Source organism: Euprymna scolopes, chromosome 1 (genome assembly GCF_053919585.1).
Source record: "Euprymna scolopes isolate OS-2025 chromosome 1, ASM5391958v1, whole genome shotgun sequence".
In the NCBI taxonomy this organism is placed as follows: Eukaryota; Metazoa; Mollusca; class Cephalopoda; order Sepiida; family Sepiolidae; genus Euprymna; species Euprymna scolopes.
In genome coordinates, this window is record NC_136482.1 from 160,681,314 (window position 1) to 160,700,064 (window position 18,751).

Sequence of the window (18,751 nt, forward strand, 5' to 3'; positions counted from 1 at the left end):
TTTAAAAGCAACGCCATTTCTGCAAGTCATCTTTTTGATTGACTATGTTAAATTTGAATGCTTTACAATTTTGGTCGTGTCATGGAGTAGAGTTATGACATTAGGTTTTCTTTCAATTTCTTTTCCATCTTCGCGTCATGGGTTCGAACCTACCTGCATACTACCACTTTTTTTTTGTGCTCAACACAAACACCCAGTCAACGCTGCGCACCCAGGATAGTCTATAATATAAATCTCACCTGTCTGTGTAAATGTATGTATGTATGTATGTCTGCCTAAAACTTTCAATAGAGGCAACAAATTTTCACAAGATCGTTATCGTTTTGAAGCTCGACACTTTGGACAACAAATATCGAAAATTGGTAAAAAATATTAATTCATTCACCCTCAACTGGGCACTTTTCTACAAGGAGGGGTCGCTTCTTTTGCCGATATTTTCGAAAGTCATCCCCTCCTTTTGATTGACTAACCTTAATTTAAACCTTTGCCACTTCCAGTTTGATGATGGATGCAACGGCAAAGATAATTTTTTTTTCTTCTTTGCAGTACGGGTCTGAGCCTGCCTACCTATTATCACTTTTTTTTTTTTTTATTTCTTAACAACCCCCCACCCCCAAACTCGGGCAACATCGGGCACCCAGGCTAGTCTATATATATAAAGGGCAAAATGTGGATGTGTGTTTGTATGTCTTGCAAAAACTTTCCACACACGCGATGGATCCTCGCGAGATCAATATTGTTTTAAAGTTTGATCCTTTGGATGACAAATATAAAAAAATTGGCCAAAAACATTCATTCCTTCACCCTCAACTCGGCAGTTTTGTACAAGGAGGGGTCACTTTTTCATTGACATTTTTGCAAAGTCATCATATGCGCTTAATTTGAATGGCAGTGAAGTCGTATGTCATGGTGGCCGCGGGGGTTAAGCAGTTTGCTTTTTTTACCTTCTTTTCCTCTTTTGCGTTACAGGTTCGAGCCTGCCTGCCTACTCTTTTTTTTTTTATTATTATTTCGAGGCTTACGTAATGTGATTTTTTTCCTTTTAAAACAAAAACTGAATTATTTTACAGTTTGCTTAAACTTTTTTTTTTTTTTTTTTTTTCACACTTCTCTCCACCCAGGCTGCATCTATTTTTTTTTTTTTTTATGGTTGTACTGACTCCTTACTACATCACCTCTCCAGGCCTTTGGGTCAAGATCAAAGTGTAGTATCTGTTTTTTAGATGCTACACTTCAATTTCTTGTTCTCTGTTAGTGGAGAAGAAATCCTTCACAACTGAGACAATTTTTAATTTTTGTTCCTTTTCTCCCCATTAAATAACGATCCTGGTGTCTAACTCTGTCCCGTGGGGAGGCATTGTAAATAGGCACTACATCACCTCTCCACATCTGGGCAATGCCGGGTACCCCTGCTAGTCTACAATAATACCAAAGAAACCTTGCAATATATTCATTTTTAAACAATCCTAGATTTAGATTTCAGTTTCTTGTACATAAAATGCATTACAATTCAACTTAGAGTTCTCTAACATCTTTTCTTTTAATTGATACATGTCATTTTTAGAGAATTGCACAGCATATTTATGCGCATTTACTGCAAATTATTTAAAAACTATTAATTTCTGGAGATTTTCAGTAGCATATTCTGATTCCTTGCACAAAAATACATTTGTTTAACAAATTTTATTGCTTAATCTTGTGTTTTAACAAAGATATAGCATTTTTACTGAAAAAGTAGTTTAAAAAAATGTGACAAAACGCATATGGTCTTAAAAGAGGGAAAAATATCCAAACGTACAAGGCACAAAAATAGTCATCCTTTATTTTTAACCGGATTTTAAAAATTTAAAAGGGTTCTTTCTTCATCAAGCTCTTTCTATGTGTGCCATTATTAAGATATTTTAAGCCATTTAAATTTTTTCATGTGTATTACTACTATAGTACACTTAAATGATCAATTTGGTGAGAGGAAAATTATGTGTTCAACTTCTTTACTAACTCAGCATTTGAGATGAAAAGAGGAACTTTAATGGAATATTTGAATATTTATGTATCTTGTATAGGCCCCTTGATTCTATTCAACTGAAGTAAAATTAGAAAAAAAAAAATAAAATATTGATTTGTGTTTTCTTTGTATGAAAGAGAAAAAAAAAGCTTTTTTTCTGCAATACACGGCTAGCTTGATAAATTCTTATGTATATTATTTGGATTCTTCTGATTACCATCCTCATCTTATTTGCACATTTCGGTCCATGTAACTTCAGACCTTCTTCAGGTGTATATTGTCGAACTCAGGAATCTTTCTATCAAACCCAGAAATTTGCACTGAATTTCAAATAGAACTCTTCATTCAATCCAAGAGGAAAGCGCGCTCTCACTCCATCAGCCATGACTGGTTACGAATCGTAGAAGCCTAAAGCTTATTTTGTTTCTAGATGTAAATATCACTATTTATTGCCAAAATTTTAGCATGGAAAAGGCTTTGGTGCAAAAAAATAAAAGAGACTCACTTATTGTAGTGTTTATAGGCACCTCCAAACAAAACAAAAAAAGAGAAATTCAATTCAAAGTACAGATGCTGCCATGTTTGATTTTTGGAGAAGATAAAAAAAACCCAAAAAAAACTCCTTACAAATGGATTAAAGCAAAATGACTGGTCTACAATGGTCTGCACAGAAGAGACATTGTGAGCCTGTCTCTGCTCAATCATTACTTTTCATGGCAAGTACTCCACTGAACTCCAGTCTGAGACAAGGATGGCGTTGTGGACTGGTTTATTCGTGCAAATTTTCAACATTTTCAGTTCCTTGCAAATAATGTTGTGTATATTTTCCACACTGACATCAAACTGTGCATAGACAAACGACGGTCCTTATTCATAAAATTCTTTATTTGGCCAATCAACTCTGGTGTTCTGACTTCCTTACTCCTCTCACACTTATCATCCCTCACAGACTCCCTTCCTTCCTTGAATCTCTTATGCCACTTAAAATCTCATGCTTGATTCATGCAAGATGGTCCAAAAAGCAGTCTGAAGCATTCCATACGTTTTTGTGGTATGTTTTCCAAGTTTAAAACAGAATTTCATTGCATATCATTCTTCTAAAATGTCCTGATGTCCAGATTGCATGACTGAAATTCACCAGCTGTGAGAATCAGGCTTTTAGTAGAGTGTGTTCCACTTCCTGCTGTAGCTGTTCATTTGAACCTGAAATCATACAATTTGGTCAGTCATTTCATAAGATGTACAGCAATAACATAGTGAATTTTCAAGAGTCTACAACAATTTTAAATGCCTGTACAAAAAAAAGTTTGGAAACTTATTGAAGGCACCTCGTACACGATATTGCTCATTCTGTGGAAAGAGTACAACTCAAGTTTTTGTGATGCTTGTACACAAAAGTGAAGTACAATTATTGTTGGGTTTCAAGAGGATAATCAGTTTTTGTAACACAATGTAAGAGATGCATGAGAATTCAGATGTGCAGTAAGGTCAATGGGAAAATGGTGGGATCCTTCTAACGACCCAGTAGATATCTACTTGCTAATGCAATTCTCTACCTATATAAGAGCCAGGTACGTCCAAGGATGGAATACTACTGCCACATCTGGCAGGAGCTGCAAGAAATATCTAATCCTGCCTTGACAGAGTCCAAAATAGACTTTGTAGCCTAGTCGGGGATGCTCTTTTCTCTTCCCTTCAACCTCTTTCTCACAGAAGAGGCAGTGCGAGCCTGTCTTTGCTTTATCGTTATTTTCATGCCAAATGTGAGTCTGAGCTCCAATCTATGGTCCCCCCTCACTAAATTTTCACGAGAAACACTCTAGCTGAAAACACTCAATAACTTCTCCCACTCTTCATCTGTGCCTAAACCTAAACAAAGATTCCATGAACAAAGCTTCTTTTTTAGAACTGCACACCTGTGGAACTCTCTTCCATTTGCCTGCTTTCTGGCTGACTATAATATGGCCATCTTCAAGTCCAATGTAAACAAGTTCTTGATGAGCCGTTCCCCTTAAGTAATCCAATTTAACAAATTTCCACTAACAATTACTACGACATTGTCCCATTGACCATTGTAAGCTTATTAACCCTTATCCTCGAGTGGGCCTTGATAAGGGGTGAATCCTATTAAATATTGGTTTGTCAGACTTTATAATGGATATTTACCATAGCAAATGTATCCCAACTTATTCAAGGAGCTTATTTTGTTGCTAATGTTTAGGTCTATTTACATGGTCGAAATTAGTCAGAATAACATCTTTATTCTATAGAAAAAATATCAACATCTACTACACTGTGACTAACCAACACGCAAACCAAAACTAAATACAACTAATGATACAAATATGGCAACTAAACCAAATTATTACCCATCATATTGAAACGGTCAGACTACCAGTAAATGTGCAACTGCAATGGCTCACAGACAAAACACTACCAGTAGCAGAGGTTAGTCACGTGTTGCATATATGCTTTGTTGAATATTGTAACAGTTGCTGGTCATCTTCTGTACATATCGTCCAAAAGAAATCTGATGAATGGAAACCACATGCAAATTTATAGAGCACTTCATACATTCATAAGATTTTGTAGAAAATTTAAAAGAAATTAAAATATATTATTTGATTGGAATTCATTATTGAGATGAGTATTATTTATTATTTTTTATTTATTGCGGACTCATCTTTTTTAGTTGTTTCACAACGTTTCGGCCAACTATTCCCCTGGCCTTCGTCAGGTGGTAACCGCGACGGGATAGGAATTCCGAATCTCCTAACTGCATTCTCAATCCATAGTTGTTGTCGTCTCACCACGTTTTTGGCCAAGTAAGCCTCTGGACGTTTTTGGGGATAGGATTGAAACTGCTATCTTCATACAATTCTCACCTGGAACCGTAGAGATTCAACATCTCTATCCACTGCATTAGCAGTATCAGAATTTTTGTAGGAATTTTTGACACCCCTAACACGAAACTGCGAATACAATATAAAAATCTCGTAATTTCTCTGTTAAAAGTGGGTTATTTATTTTCTTTATGGATTATACTTCCAAAATAAACTATTACAGTTGTTTTAAAAGTAATAGAAATATTTTTTTTTTTTTTTAAAACAGTAATGAATTTTCCGAACTCAATATTTTTCAATTTTTAAACTTTAAAAATCTATCAAAATTTTTCTATTGATTCTATTTTTACGATATTTTCAGGGTCAATGTGAAATTTTATGTTCTTTCCAATAAACCGAATATAATATTTTAGACAAACGTTTTTTTTTAAATTCACGCCCCCCCCCCAAGTGTCACCCATTTTCAACTTTCTCTTAAAAAGTAAATAATTAATTTATGTCGGAGAGTTTTATATATCACAAATTGAAGAGAAAAGGTCAATAAATAATATATTCAAATTTAAAACAAAAAAAAAAAAATCCCTTTTTTAGAAATTTACCTGTAAAGTCCAAAGTTTAAAACCTTATTTTATAAGAACACATTGTTTTTTTTTGTTTTTTTTTAATGAAACCTTGGTCCTTGCACCTTTAATTGAAAAAAAAAAATTAGGGCTTGAATTACATTTTTCGAGGAGTTATAAGCTTGGAAAGACAGGGGGTCGAATAATTCACGCCTCTCATTTTGAAATGTTTATTAAAAAGTAAATAATTAATTTATGTCGGGGAGTTTTATATATCACAAATTAAAAGAGAAAAGGTCAATAAATAATATATTCAAATTTAAAACAAAAAAAAAAATCGCTTTTTTAGAAATTTACCTGTAAAGTCCGAAGTTTAAAACCTTTTTTAAAAAAAAAAAAAAACACATTGTTTTGTTTTGTTTTTTTTTTTAATAAAACCTTGGTCCTTGCTCCTTTAATTGAAAAAAAAAATTAGGGCTTGAATTACATTTTTCGAGGAGTTATAAGCTTGGAAAGATGGGGTGGAATTATTCACTATTTTCACGAAATTTCTGACACTGCTACCACTGCACCATGAGCGCCGAATGGCACTTTGACTGGAAAATTAGGACTGTTCAAGAAGTGTGAGCTAAGCTCCCATTCCCCTAGTTTAAAATTGGGCTAATCCCCTTAGCTTTAGTTTGGAAAAAGTTGGCTTGGCTAGGTTCAAATTTTGTATAAGCACCAAAAACGTATAACGTTTTATTTAATAATTATTTTATAGAAAACACTCATGTATAATAATTTGAAATAAAAAAAAAAATAAAAAAATAAAAAAAAAAAATGTCTAAATAAAATTTTATTGCTGCCATATTTACCTAAATTTAATTCATATTTTTAAATTTTCAAAATAGAAACTTAATTCAATTATTTAATCGCTAGCAGCCAGTTTTTAATTTTCTTGCAAAGATTTTTACTTAAAAAAAAAATTCTCTACTACAGAAAATTGGCAAAATTGATTTACAAATTACAAGTGTTGAGCGCTATGTGAAAACAAGAAAAAAATGGCCGATACAATAGGGTTATATCCCTAGAGTCTCAATAATGACTTAAAAATAAAACAAATTACTGGTAAATAGCGACCCAATAAATGTTATAACATGTTAAATAATCTGAAGCTTACTGACTATGTTAAAATAATAACATTACTATTTAGAAAGTCAACATGAATAGGAGGCTCTTTGTTAACTATTCTGTACTTTCACCTAATAATTTAATAAATAAACTTGAGAAATTGAAGCTCTTGTTATATTACTGCTCAAGTTTACTATCAGGAACAGAATCTGATCATGTTTTACCCCAATTCGCAATCATAACTTTTTTGTTGTGAAAGAAAATGAGCTATTATTAGCGTTCTGGGTACTTATGCAGATTAGTACAGAACGTGCTGAAATAATAACTTTATTATTTTGAAAATCAATCTCTAAGAAAATTGCCCAAAATTGAACTACATTGCTTTGGATTCAATATTGATGAGGGGCCTCTTAGCTTGTAAAAATTACAAGTTTTCTGGGCAGAAACTAGGAACATAAAAAGGACAATAAATACCAGTCCTGCTAGTAGTGAATTAGTTCACTAGTCATGTATTTTGTTTTCAATTGTTATTAGTATGACTCTCGGCTTGGCTAGGGTTATAAATTATGATGAAAGTGGATATGCAAGTTTTATGTTCCTTGTCTCTACATCCACAAACACTATTCACACTGGCTTGCTAAAAGAATTGCTCAAACTAGCAAAAAGTATTATAATTTTTACTTGACTGTGATTAACCCCTATTAAAAAAAAAAAAGAAAAGAAAAGAAAAAAGCCTAACCCCACCTCTATCAGTGTAAATGCTTAATAAAAAATATTTACAGAATTTTGTTGATACAATAAATAATTTTTTTTAATCATGAAACCCACATGATGGAAGTTAGCTTGCAACTGACACACAATGTCTTCAAGTCCAACATAAACAAATTCCTGATAAATCGCCCCCTTAAGTAAGACACTTTATCAAATCTCCATTACTAACGATTACTACGATATTATCCCATTGATTACTGTACATGCAATAACCCTTATCCCCGAGTGGCTTCCGGGCCTTGATAAGTGGTGACTACCATATAAAAAAAAAACATTGAATGACACTAAAATGTTTCTATGGAATTGCCTCTCTGCTTCTTGGACTATATCAACATGCAAAAATTTAAATGTAATGTGAACAAACATCTTACACAACTCTCACTTAATATACTCCTATAAATCTGATCTGTAATCACAGTAGATCCTCGTCTCAGTGGCAGTATACTTTGTTTGGTGGTGAAAAAAACAAAAACAAATGTTAAACAATACTGCATTGTTGCTCACTCAGGCAACATCCTTAAAACGTCTCTAATAATAATGGTCAAGGATGACAACAATTAAAAACATGATTCTTGGAACTCATAGCATTTTGTCATTTTCTTTTATTAAAACCCACTGAAATAAAGTACAATACTTATGAAAAAGAAGAGTATCAATTATATATACTGACCACAAACCTTTAATACATAGTTGAAATTCAAAACCCAACCAACAGTGTCCAAGAGGTTAAACAACTGGATTTTTATATCACACTTTTCATCAATTATTAAACTTATCTTTGATAAAAAAAAAAAAAATGGCCAGTGCATTTTCATGTTTTGGAATGACATATAAATTAATAAAACAATTTGCAAATGACTAGGAAAGTGATAACTTGTAACAACTACTATCTGGCAGTTCTTCATTGGTTAAAAAAAAAAAAAAAAAAAAAAAAAAAAAACAATTGTAAATATATATTTTTACTTTTGTGGCGCAACAATAATTAGATATTGTGTCACAAAAACATAAAAAAAAATTTTTTTTTTTTTTTTTTGGTGAAAGTGCTCTGGTTGACCACCAGAAGCCTTACCTTTTAGAAGCTGCTTTTTAGGGCTATCCGAGTTTGTTTCTGGTGTATTCGAGTCTGTTGCTAACGAATATCGCATTTAAAATTATCGTTGACCAGAACTGTTTACAATATTAATATTTTCAATATCCCGATGTTTACTCTCATAGTTTTCTCTGGCAGCCATTCTTTTCAAATTTCGTTTATGATGGTAAAACGTGGTTGCTGGACATGCTCAGTAACAGTTGAGGTTCAGTTTTTACTGCAGAGCACAACTGTCTTTCCAAATTTTCACATGTAACATTTTCTTTTGAAATTTAAAAAAAAAAAAAAAATAATAAAATAAAAAAAGGGTCCATTTTGTTTTCAACTTAAAAAACATTTGAAACTAAAAAAAGTAAATCTTTTTCCAACTTAATACAAAAACACGCACACATTTTACCATCATTGGATAGTGAATGTGTTAATAAAACTAGGATAACGCTAAAAAGCAACTTCTAAAAGGTAAGACTTCCGATGGTCAACCAACACACTTTCACCTGCAAATTTCTCAAGATTAGATTGGCATTAGTATACTTGACAGAGATTTGTTTTTAAACTACTTGCATCCACTTTATAAGACTGATATTTTCACTTGAAAAGTGGTTGCCACTTCATTGAACAACATTTACGAAAAGAAAAATCTTTTTTTTTTTTTTTAATTAGCCCAAAAATAAAATAATCCCAGAATATTTAGCATTTCTTAAAATAAATAAAATAAATAAATAATAGAAAAAAAATAAAACTCATTCAAATTTTTTACTTGCAATCCTCAATCAGTTTGATAATTTATTTTATTAATAAAATCCTTGATTGTATAAACATTTGGCAAGGTGCTGTTACATTGTAATTGTTCAATTCTCGGGATTTCTTTAGATGTGGTTGAAGTCGGTAACCAGTTTTATTTCACCAATAAAAGGTCTATTATTATTATTATTATTATTATTATTCCTTATATGTTATACCTTCAGATACCCTTGCTCAGGTAGAGTGGTGAAAATGGTATCAACATGACAATTGAGAATTCAATACAGTAGAATCTTGGGATATGGCATTAAAAATTAGTAACAAAATACAGTACAGTATATAATACACATGTAGGTACTTGTGCATAATTTGAACCAGACGTAATTCAGCGTCCGATCGGCTTTGCTCGGAACATGACGTCATGAGCTCAGGTTAGAGTGTAATCTGACGTAAGACGTCGATCAGCCAATCAATGCACTGCAAAGTAGCTGACAAACTTTTCGAAACAAAAATTGAAAAGTAATAAAAATCATTAAATTCATTAAGCAGCACACCCCTGTAACAGCCCTTTTCTGAAAACTGTATAAAAAAATGAATATCTCCAGTTTGGAAAAATACTTGTAGACGCAGGAACAAGTGGTCTCATATTGTCAAGAAAAAAAAAATTAATTGTTGCAAAAAAAAAAAAAAAAAAAAAAAATATTGCTTTTCCTGTGGCGAGAAGTGCATCATCGCCAAAAGAAGATCTGAGAAAAATGGATGTGGATGGAGATGCACGCGCACGCAATCCCATCTCCTCATGTTAAGAAACACCATTACCGCAAAAAAAAAAAAAAAAAAGTTTCTTTAATTGTTAAAAAAAAAAAAAAAAACTTTGCTTATCTGTTTTGTTTTGAACTTTGTCATTGGACAAAAAAAAAAACAAATTACAGTAAAAAAGCTTATTATATTACAAAAAAAATAAAACAAAAACTTGTTATTGTAGATCGTTTCTTTGTTTATTTTTTGTTTTGTTTATTTTTTCTATTAAAATTATTGTTTACATATTTCCTTCCATTTTTTTTTTTTGCAGCATTTGTTATGCTTTCATAATCGGCAAAGTTTGGCAGTTAACGTCGTGTTCCGAGCAACGCCGATTGGTTGAGTTACGTATGGTTCAAATTATGCACAAGTATCCACATATATATAATCAAATAACATTATAAATAACACGGTAAGACGGTGAAAATACTGTAACCAGGGGCTGGAAAAACATTGTATTCTACATCATAACTTGAAAAAAACTGTATCCTAGGGTTCTACTGTATATGAATTATCGGTTGTGCTTATTAAGCTATAATCAACAGATCGATTTTTTAAATATATCGTTTTAAGTAAAAATAATATGACGTACTTAATTATCATGTCGAAAATAGTAATATGTCCAAAAATTACGAAAATTCATGGAGTAGAACAACTGCTAGTGTTTTTAGTAAAAAAAAAAAAAAAAAAAAAAGGAAAAGAAAAAAATCTACCACTGTAGACAAAAAATATTGCTGCCACGACACAAGTATTCTAAAATATTCCTTTCGGAGTTATGTCCCCTGCGTTTAACCACCTACTTTATAACATCTAAGAATAATGCGATTTTACCCAATTTACTGTAAAAATTACTTTTAACTGGAAATAAATTTCTGATTTTTCATAATTTTTGGATATATTACTTTTTTCCGCATGGTAGTTAAGTTGGTTGGTTGGTTGTTTTACGGCATATCAACCCTTTTCGGGTTATTTAATGCCGAATCCAAAGATTTTGAAGAAATTTTTTTTTTAATAGAATATATTTGTTTTCACGTCGGTTTCCATTTAACACATAGTTGGGACCCTAACAGGTACTACCACTCCGGGTCAGAGTGGACCTGGGAGCAATGGTAATTAAAGGGTGGCTCCACACTCCTCAAAGCCCACAAGCTGGGGCCCTCACCACTGGATATAGTTTAAGGTCATATCCAGGACCCCCATTGAGGGACTTTTACCCTCTGCATTATATGGAATGAAAGTTGCTACCAGTAGCAGAAACTCACTATGGAAGCAAACAGACAGCAGAAGATATTGTTTTTTGTTTTGGAAAAAAACAGCTTACCTTGTAGACGTGTATAGAAATTATGTCTATCAGCTGTTTTCACTTGTGGGATATTTAATTTTGGCCTCCAGATAATGTTGGGTCATCAGGAGAGAATACACTGTTTTGGGACCTTCATATTATTCATATATATATATTATATATATATATATATGCAGTAAAATAAAAGAAAAGGATTTAATTCCAAAATAATTCTTAAATCAAATTCGGGTTTGTTTTACAATACAATACACATTGGTACGGAAAAGTGGTCAAAAAACAAGTAACAAATCAATGTTATCAAAGGCAAGATAAGTTACTCTTCTACCTAGCTGGAAAAGATTTTAGTGTTTTTACTTACATTAAAATGTTTATTTGATCTGAAAGGTAAATAGTGTCTAGTGTTAGGTGAGGACAAGAAAAATGGCTGCGAGTTGATAATCTAAATATTTAGGGTCTTGATAATGACTTAAAAATAAAGATAAAAATACTGTTAGAAATCCACCCAATAAATATTACAAAAACATATTCCGTACCGATGTGTAATGTAAAAGGAACCCTCAAATCTTGTATAAGATATTTTTAATTGTATATAAATTCTTGTTAAGAATTCAGGTGTTTGGCACATTTTTTTTTTTAGTGAAACTTTCTAAATTCGACAGTTTGGCAGAAGTAGCCATTTACTTGAATGACAAATTCCAAGAAAGTTTCCATTTTTTAAATAATTCACAAAAAAAAAAAAAAAAAATTAATTTCAATCAATTTATTATGAAACTAGTTGTTATATATATATATATATATGTATTTTTTTAACTTTAGAGTTGAAGAATTATAGGTACTTATGCACTTTTTCTATTGTGTTGGAAATAACATTCTTAACATAGGGAGTGGAGAGTGTTTTGTAACTATTCTGTACTTTCACCTAACAATTTAATAAAAAGAAAACATATCTTAAAACTTGAAATACTATTAAAAATATGACTTCAGTTAAATTTTGCACAGTCTTTGTTTAGAAAGCTATTTTGAGGAAGTAACATCAGACGTGAACAAAAATATATAGAATGTAACTTTTTTTTTTTTTTTTTTTAGCTAATATAAAAATAGAATTTTTACTCAAACAGTCTTTATTTGAACTTTTGTAACAAAATCATAACCTTTATAATAAAATATGTTTATGAACTGGTTTTTTTTCGAACTGGATTTTGTTTAAAAAAAGTATTTATGAACTATTTTTATTCATATATTTATGAACCGTTTTTTTTTTTTTTTTTGCAATAGTCAAATAACTTTTAATGTGAGTTCCAATTAAAGACAATTATTTTGGAAATATTCTAAACTGGATACGGTTTTTTTTATAATAATAAAAAAAAAAAAAAACGCATTTCATAAATATACTTTCATTATAAAAGTTCTATTTTTATTTGTTTATTATTTATAAAAATTAACAACACCTGATGTTTGAAAAACAGTGCATAATATATATTTTATTATAAAAGTTCTATTTTTATTTATTTGCGGACTGTTATCCTCATCTTCATAGTCGTTGTTTCACGACGTTTCAACCAACTATTACTCTGGCCTTCATCAGGTGGTCTATTTTTATGTTTTAAAAACAGTTCATCATATATTTTATTTTAAAGTTTTATTTTTATGTTTAATTTTAAAAAAACAATAAGTTCATAAACATATTATCATAAAAAAAAAAACATTTCTGAATTTTTGAGATTAGGATTGTTTATTCATATCTGGATTAATCAGACTACTGTTCTCATCTTGAGTGTGATTTTCACAACGTTTCAGTCGATGTAACCTCCGCCCTTCTTCAGGTGTATCTTGTCGAACTCGGGTATGTTTCTGTCGAACTTGGGACTTAGGACCCATGGCGCAATGGTTACAATACTTGGAAAAATCAATTGTAAAAGTGATATTCTCCTGAAGGTTGAAGGTTCAATCCTCAGTGTGGACGACCGAAAAATACAATTGTGAATTACTTAGGACCTCTATCCAGGCATGGCTGATGGAACAACTGCATGCTACCTCCATGAAGGAAATAAAGGGTTCCGTTCAAAATTCCATCCAAATTCCCAACAGAAACATTCCAGAGTTTGACAAGATGCACCTGAAGAAGGTCGGAGCTTCAATCTATGGTCCCCCCTCGCCAAACTTTCACAAGAAACACTCGTCTAGCTGTAAACACTATCAATAATTTCCCCCACTCTTTATCTGTGCCTAAACCTAAACATAGATTCCATGAACAAAGCTTCTTTCTTAGAACTGCACGCCTGTGGAATTGTCTTCCGTTTTCCTGCTTTCCGGCTGACTACAATATGGTTGTGTTCAAGTCTAAGGTAAATAAGTTCTTGATGAGCCGTTCCATATAAGTTATTAAATTTACCAAATTTTCATTACTAATGATTACTATATTGACCAACTTCTACTGTACACTCTTTAACCGTTATCCTTGAGTGGCCTCTGGGCCTTGATAATGTGGTGATGCCTTTGTAAAAAAAAAAAAAAAAAAAAAAGATTACATTGACGAAAACGTTGTGAAAATCACACTCAAGATGAAAACAGTAGTCTTAGTCTGATGAATCCAAATAATAAAAAAAGTTCAGAAATATTTTGTTTATAACAGTTCTATTTTTATGTTTGACGTAAAAAAAAAAATACAAACACCTCTGATGTTTGGAAACAAAAACAGTCCATAATACATATATATATATCAGTTCATAAAAATATATTTATTATAAAAAGTTATAATTTTGTTATAAAAGTTCAAATAAAGACTATTTGATTAAAACTTCTATTTTTATATTTGCATAAAAAAAAAAGATACATTATATAGTTTTGGTCATCTGTACATAAAAATTTGTTTGACGTCATTTCCTCGGAATGGCTTTGTAAACAAAGGAATGCAAAACTATACTGAAATCCAAAAATACAATAGTGCACTATAAGAATTGATGTTTTGTACCTATTTACTATGCCTCCCCACGGGACAGAGTTAGACACCAGGGTCGTTTTTTAACGTGGAGAAAAGGTACAAAAATAAAAATTGTCTCAGTCGTGAAGGATTTCTCCTCCACCGAAAGAGAACAAGAAATAGAAGTGCAGCATCTGAAGAACAGATGGTGTTTATTTGCTCCCCCACCGAGCAAATTAGGCACAAGGCCGATTTTTAATGTGAGGAGTGAAGGGAGGGGGAAGGGAAAAAGGGGACCAGCTCCCGAGAGGTGGGAAATGGGAGTTGGTTAATGGTCAGGCATGTGGGGTTGCCCCCACATCTGGTCTTTGCTAGTCATAGCTAGTCATAGCTTGCAGCATCTGAAGAACAGATACTACACTTTGATCTTGTCCCGAAGGCCAAGTAGTAAAGAATTGATGTTTTGTGACCGAATATAAAATATTCCAATTCAATATTTTTTGGTTTTTAATCTATTTCTTTAAACAAAATTTAGAATTTTATTTAGCAAAAGCCACAAAATTTATGCACTGGCGAAATACTTGAATCTCAATAGAAAAAAAAAAAAGTAACAAATACAAACATAAATATTGAGATCGATTGACTTAACATCCAGGGAAATTGCAATTTTCAGATGAAAGACGAACGAAGGAAGCTGGTAGAATTATAAAGGTGCTATGTACTGGTTGGCATCAAGCATGTCGAGATATTTGGGGTTGTAATTTTCAACTCTTCCTCGAAGAATATTGGGTCCCAGCAAACTACTTAACCGATTCAAACACTGGCTAGCCGCACTTGAGGTGAGAGAACTCTCACTGACGAGGGCATAGAAAATACAATCAAAGAAACTTTCCAACTGAGACTTAAAGAGACGTTTCCCAATGCCATTTGCTATCACTGGCAGTTTCTTACAAATAGTTTCCAGCAGATAAAGATGTTGCGTATAGTGTTGGTACGATGCGGCTTTGGCTACAAGCGAAAGGAGGGGAGCAATCAAACAAGCCATTTCCGGTAAAGAGGAAAGTTCTGCAATAAGATGGACGCAACCATCTGCCAATTCCCAAGGTTCACAAGGTTTACGGAACTTGTGATCCATACAGCCGCCACCACGTCCCATTTTGGGAGCTAGCGAACCACACGAATACATCTGTTTATCAGTGTGCAATTCCATATCATTATCCCTTAGCTGTTTAGCAACTCCATATGTAGAAGTATCCTTGTCCAATTGTGAATACTTTTCAGCATTGGCAGCTTGGTGTTCAAGACCCATCAGCCCTTCTTTAATTTTTTTAATGCCAACCTCTTTTATTTCAACTCCGTAGACCTTCATGACATTACAGAGTGCCACGGCTGCCCCTTGGCGGACTGAAGGAATGTTGTCTTGGAGATTGTTGAAGAACAGGGGGAAAAGAACATCTAATTTTTCTTTAGATTTTTCTGGAAAGCATTCAATGAAATTTCCACACGCCAAACAAGCTGCATCGCGAACGGGCCAACTATCATCTTGAAAACACGTAACCAATGCGTCCAAAAGCGTGAAGACATGGGGTTGGATGACCGGTTTGTCGATTTTGGTGGCGAGTTCTGCAACGCATGCACAACTGGCCTCTCTTACAGAATGGTTATCAGCACAAGTTTGTTCAATATAATACAGAACGACATGATCGATGTATTTTTCAACAAGTTGTTTGCCTTTCCCGTCGGTGATTAGGCGCCAAGTCTCCTGCGAATAAATGCGAACTCCCTCTGCTGCATAGTAACGGTTTAGGCACATCCGTGGCAACAAAACAGGGAAAAACTGACTTCTAGCCTCAGACGATGGGAGGCTTAAAAAAAAATGACGAATCGCCACTGACGCCGCCAACCTCACTTGACTCCAGTTATCAGAAAGCCCCTCCCCCAGATGAAAAGCTAACTGGTCACCGTAAATAAAAATGGCATTATCTTCAACCAAAACTACGGGTTTGTCGCCTTCAGTATTCACACCACAACTAACAAGGGCAGCACATACGTAGAAACCAGTTTCACGAACAAAACGGTTAGTGTGTTTTAGTGCTTTAAATACGAGATCTAACAATTCCTGATCGATGTATGGGTTGAAATGATAGCCGCACGATTTAATAACAAATTGTAAGCATTTCATCCAGGTTTCTAAAGATTTCCATCCAGCAGTGTCATGAAATATTTTTTCCGAGCTACTCCACCGACGGAGAGCGTTCGTTTTAATTTGATTGTAGTTCGATTCTCCCATTTCATCGTGCCGTGCATCATCTTCCTCGTCGGCGACTGACGGTTCGCGTTTCAAATTAGACGATATTCCTGTCAAAATGCTATCTTTTGAGTACTCATAAATTTGACTTCCACTTACTTCGCAGAGGGTGCTCATAACTTCAGCTGATGCCATTCGAACTCGAAATTCATCATCCGCAAGGAATTTCAACGACAGATTTTTTCCGTTGATCACAAATTGTTCGGAAGCTCTTGTGCTTTGTAAGATCACTTTGCAAGCCATCAGTGCACCGTGCTTTGTCTCCCATTTCGCGTCCTCGTTGCTTAGCAGGCCAGTGATGCTTTCTTCTAGTAGTTGTAGATCTTCCTGTGTCAAATTAGGGATATTTCTTTGAAGCTCTAAAACTCCTTTATCACGCTCTAACTTTGCAGAGCTGCACAAGGAGGCGAGCAGCGTTTGTTCCTCCATTATTATTATGATTCCTAATCATACGCCACCTAGCGACTTGTTGACTGAGTTATCTCCCCTTGACTTTCAGTGTTCTGTTATTATTTATTTTCCCCACGTTAAAAATTTTATCTTGTATCTAACTCTGTCCTCCCTCGTGGGGAGGCAAGTAAATAGAGACACTAACGCTAATTATCTCTGTCTTACAGGCCTAATTTTTTTTTCTGTTGTTAAAAAAAATAATGTTCATAAAAAATTTTCCAACAATTAATTTTTTAGACTTGAAAACAATTCAAATTTTCGGTCCATATTTAGAATTACACTTATTTAAAGATACGGTACCGGTACTCATGTGGAGAGTGGTCCGTGCTGAAATAATAACGTTATTATTTTAAAAGCCATTCTTAACATGAGGAGGGGAGGGTGTTTTGTACATATTCTGTACTTTAACCTTATAATTGAATGAATAAATAAATAAAAAAAACATAAAACGTTAATTAAACTTGGAAATACGATTTAAAAAATAGCGCGGATCACTCTCTGCATTAGCACCAAAGATACAAAAAATAATCGATATCTTCTTTCGGAAACTGTTTATAATGCTTAAACACTTGAAAAATATTTTTTGTACTTATATGTGTGTGTGTGTGTGTGTGTGTGTGTGTACCTATAATAAAATAGGTATTCAATAAAGAATATTCCTGGAAAAGTTGCCTTTGATTTTGCTGCCCCACAGAAATTCTCGGATGCAAATAGCGCAGTCGAGTTCCGTTTTCATTTTGGGAAAAGTTAGTTCACATCGTACTCGGTTGACTGTGTCACAGCAAATAACAGAGCCTCGCCTCCTCTGTTTTGATCCGCGCAAGCTTTTAGCCACTCCCACTCACTCCCCCAATATTTTGTCTTGTCATTATTTTATTTATTTATTCATTATTATTATTTATTTTTTTTTTTTTACGACATTTTGAGCGATTCTCGGGACTCCAAAGGAGCGAACAGAAGGCGCTATCGTTGTATCCCCATAAAAAAGCAACAATATATATATATATATATATATATATATATATATATATATATATATAGCAAATAAATGCTGCCAAAGGCAAAATAAGTTACTCTTCTCCCTACCTAGGTAAGTTTTTAGGGTTGTGACACTGTGTGGGCGCTTACAGAGTTCGAGACGATTGTGTAAGGGGGATAACTCGCATCAACTAAACAAAAATAATCTTTTTTTTTTTTTTTGCAAGAGATAGATAATGTAAGACGCTAAAACGGGGGTTTTGTTTTCGTTTTCTGTGTGTTTTGTTTTTTTTTAGTTTGGCTGGAACTTTGCGGATTACTTTATGTTTTGTTTTTGGGGTTTTTTTTGTGGATATTTTTGTTTAGCCGTGTTTTTTTTTTTTTTGGGGGGGGGTATTATTTTTGGCTGGTGAACGGAAAATTGGTGCAAATCTAGATTAGCAGGCAGTTTTGCATGCAAGGCAAGACTCTTGGAGTAAAGTCCCGGCAAAGTTCAACAATTCTAGAAGGGTCAGTATTTTACACCGTCAAATCACGAATATTACGAATTAATAGTTTTAAAATAAAAATAAAAATTATTAAAGTTTAAAATAAAAAAAATGGTATTCATGCAGAGAGTGGTCCGTGCTGCTCTGCTGAAATAATAACGTTATTATTTAAAAAGCCATTCTTAACATGGGGAGGTGAGGTGAGGGTGTTTTGTAGCTGTACTTTAACCTTACAATTGAATAAAAAAAAAACATATCATAAAACTTTAATTAAACGTGGAAATACAATTTAAAAAATAGCGCGGATCACTCTCTGCATTGCATTAGCACCAAAAAATATGTAATTAATATTTAAAAAAATATTTGATACTTGTACAGAT

General features: G+C 33.2%; 1 protein-coding gene across 1 annotated transcript; it reads right to left on the bottom strand.

Annotated features, from left to right (window-relative positions):
* Positions 1-13,722: 13,722 nt before the first annotated feature.
* Positions 13,723-17,866, bottom strand: LOC145276957 (uncharacterized). Its single transcript, XM_080128481.1, has one exon. The coding sequence runs from the start codon at positions 16,882-16,884 to the stop codon at positions 14,851-14,853; it is 2,034 nt and encodes a 677-aa protein (XP_079984607.1). The 5' UTR covers positions 16,885-17,866; the 3' UTR covers positions 13,723-14,850.
* Between the last annotated feature and the right edge of the window lie 885 nt (positions 17,867-18,751).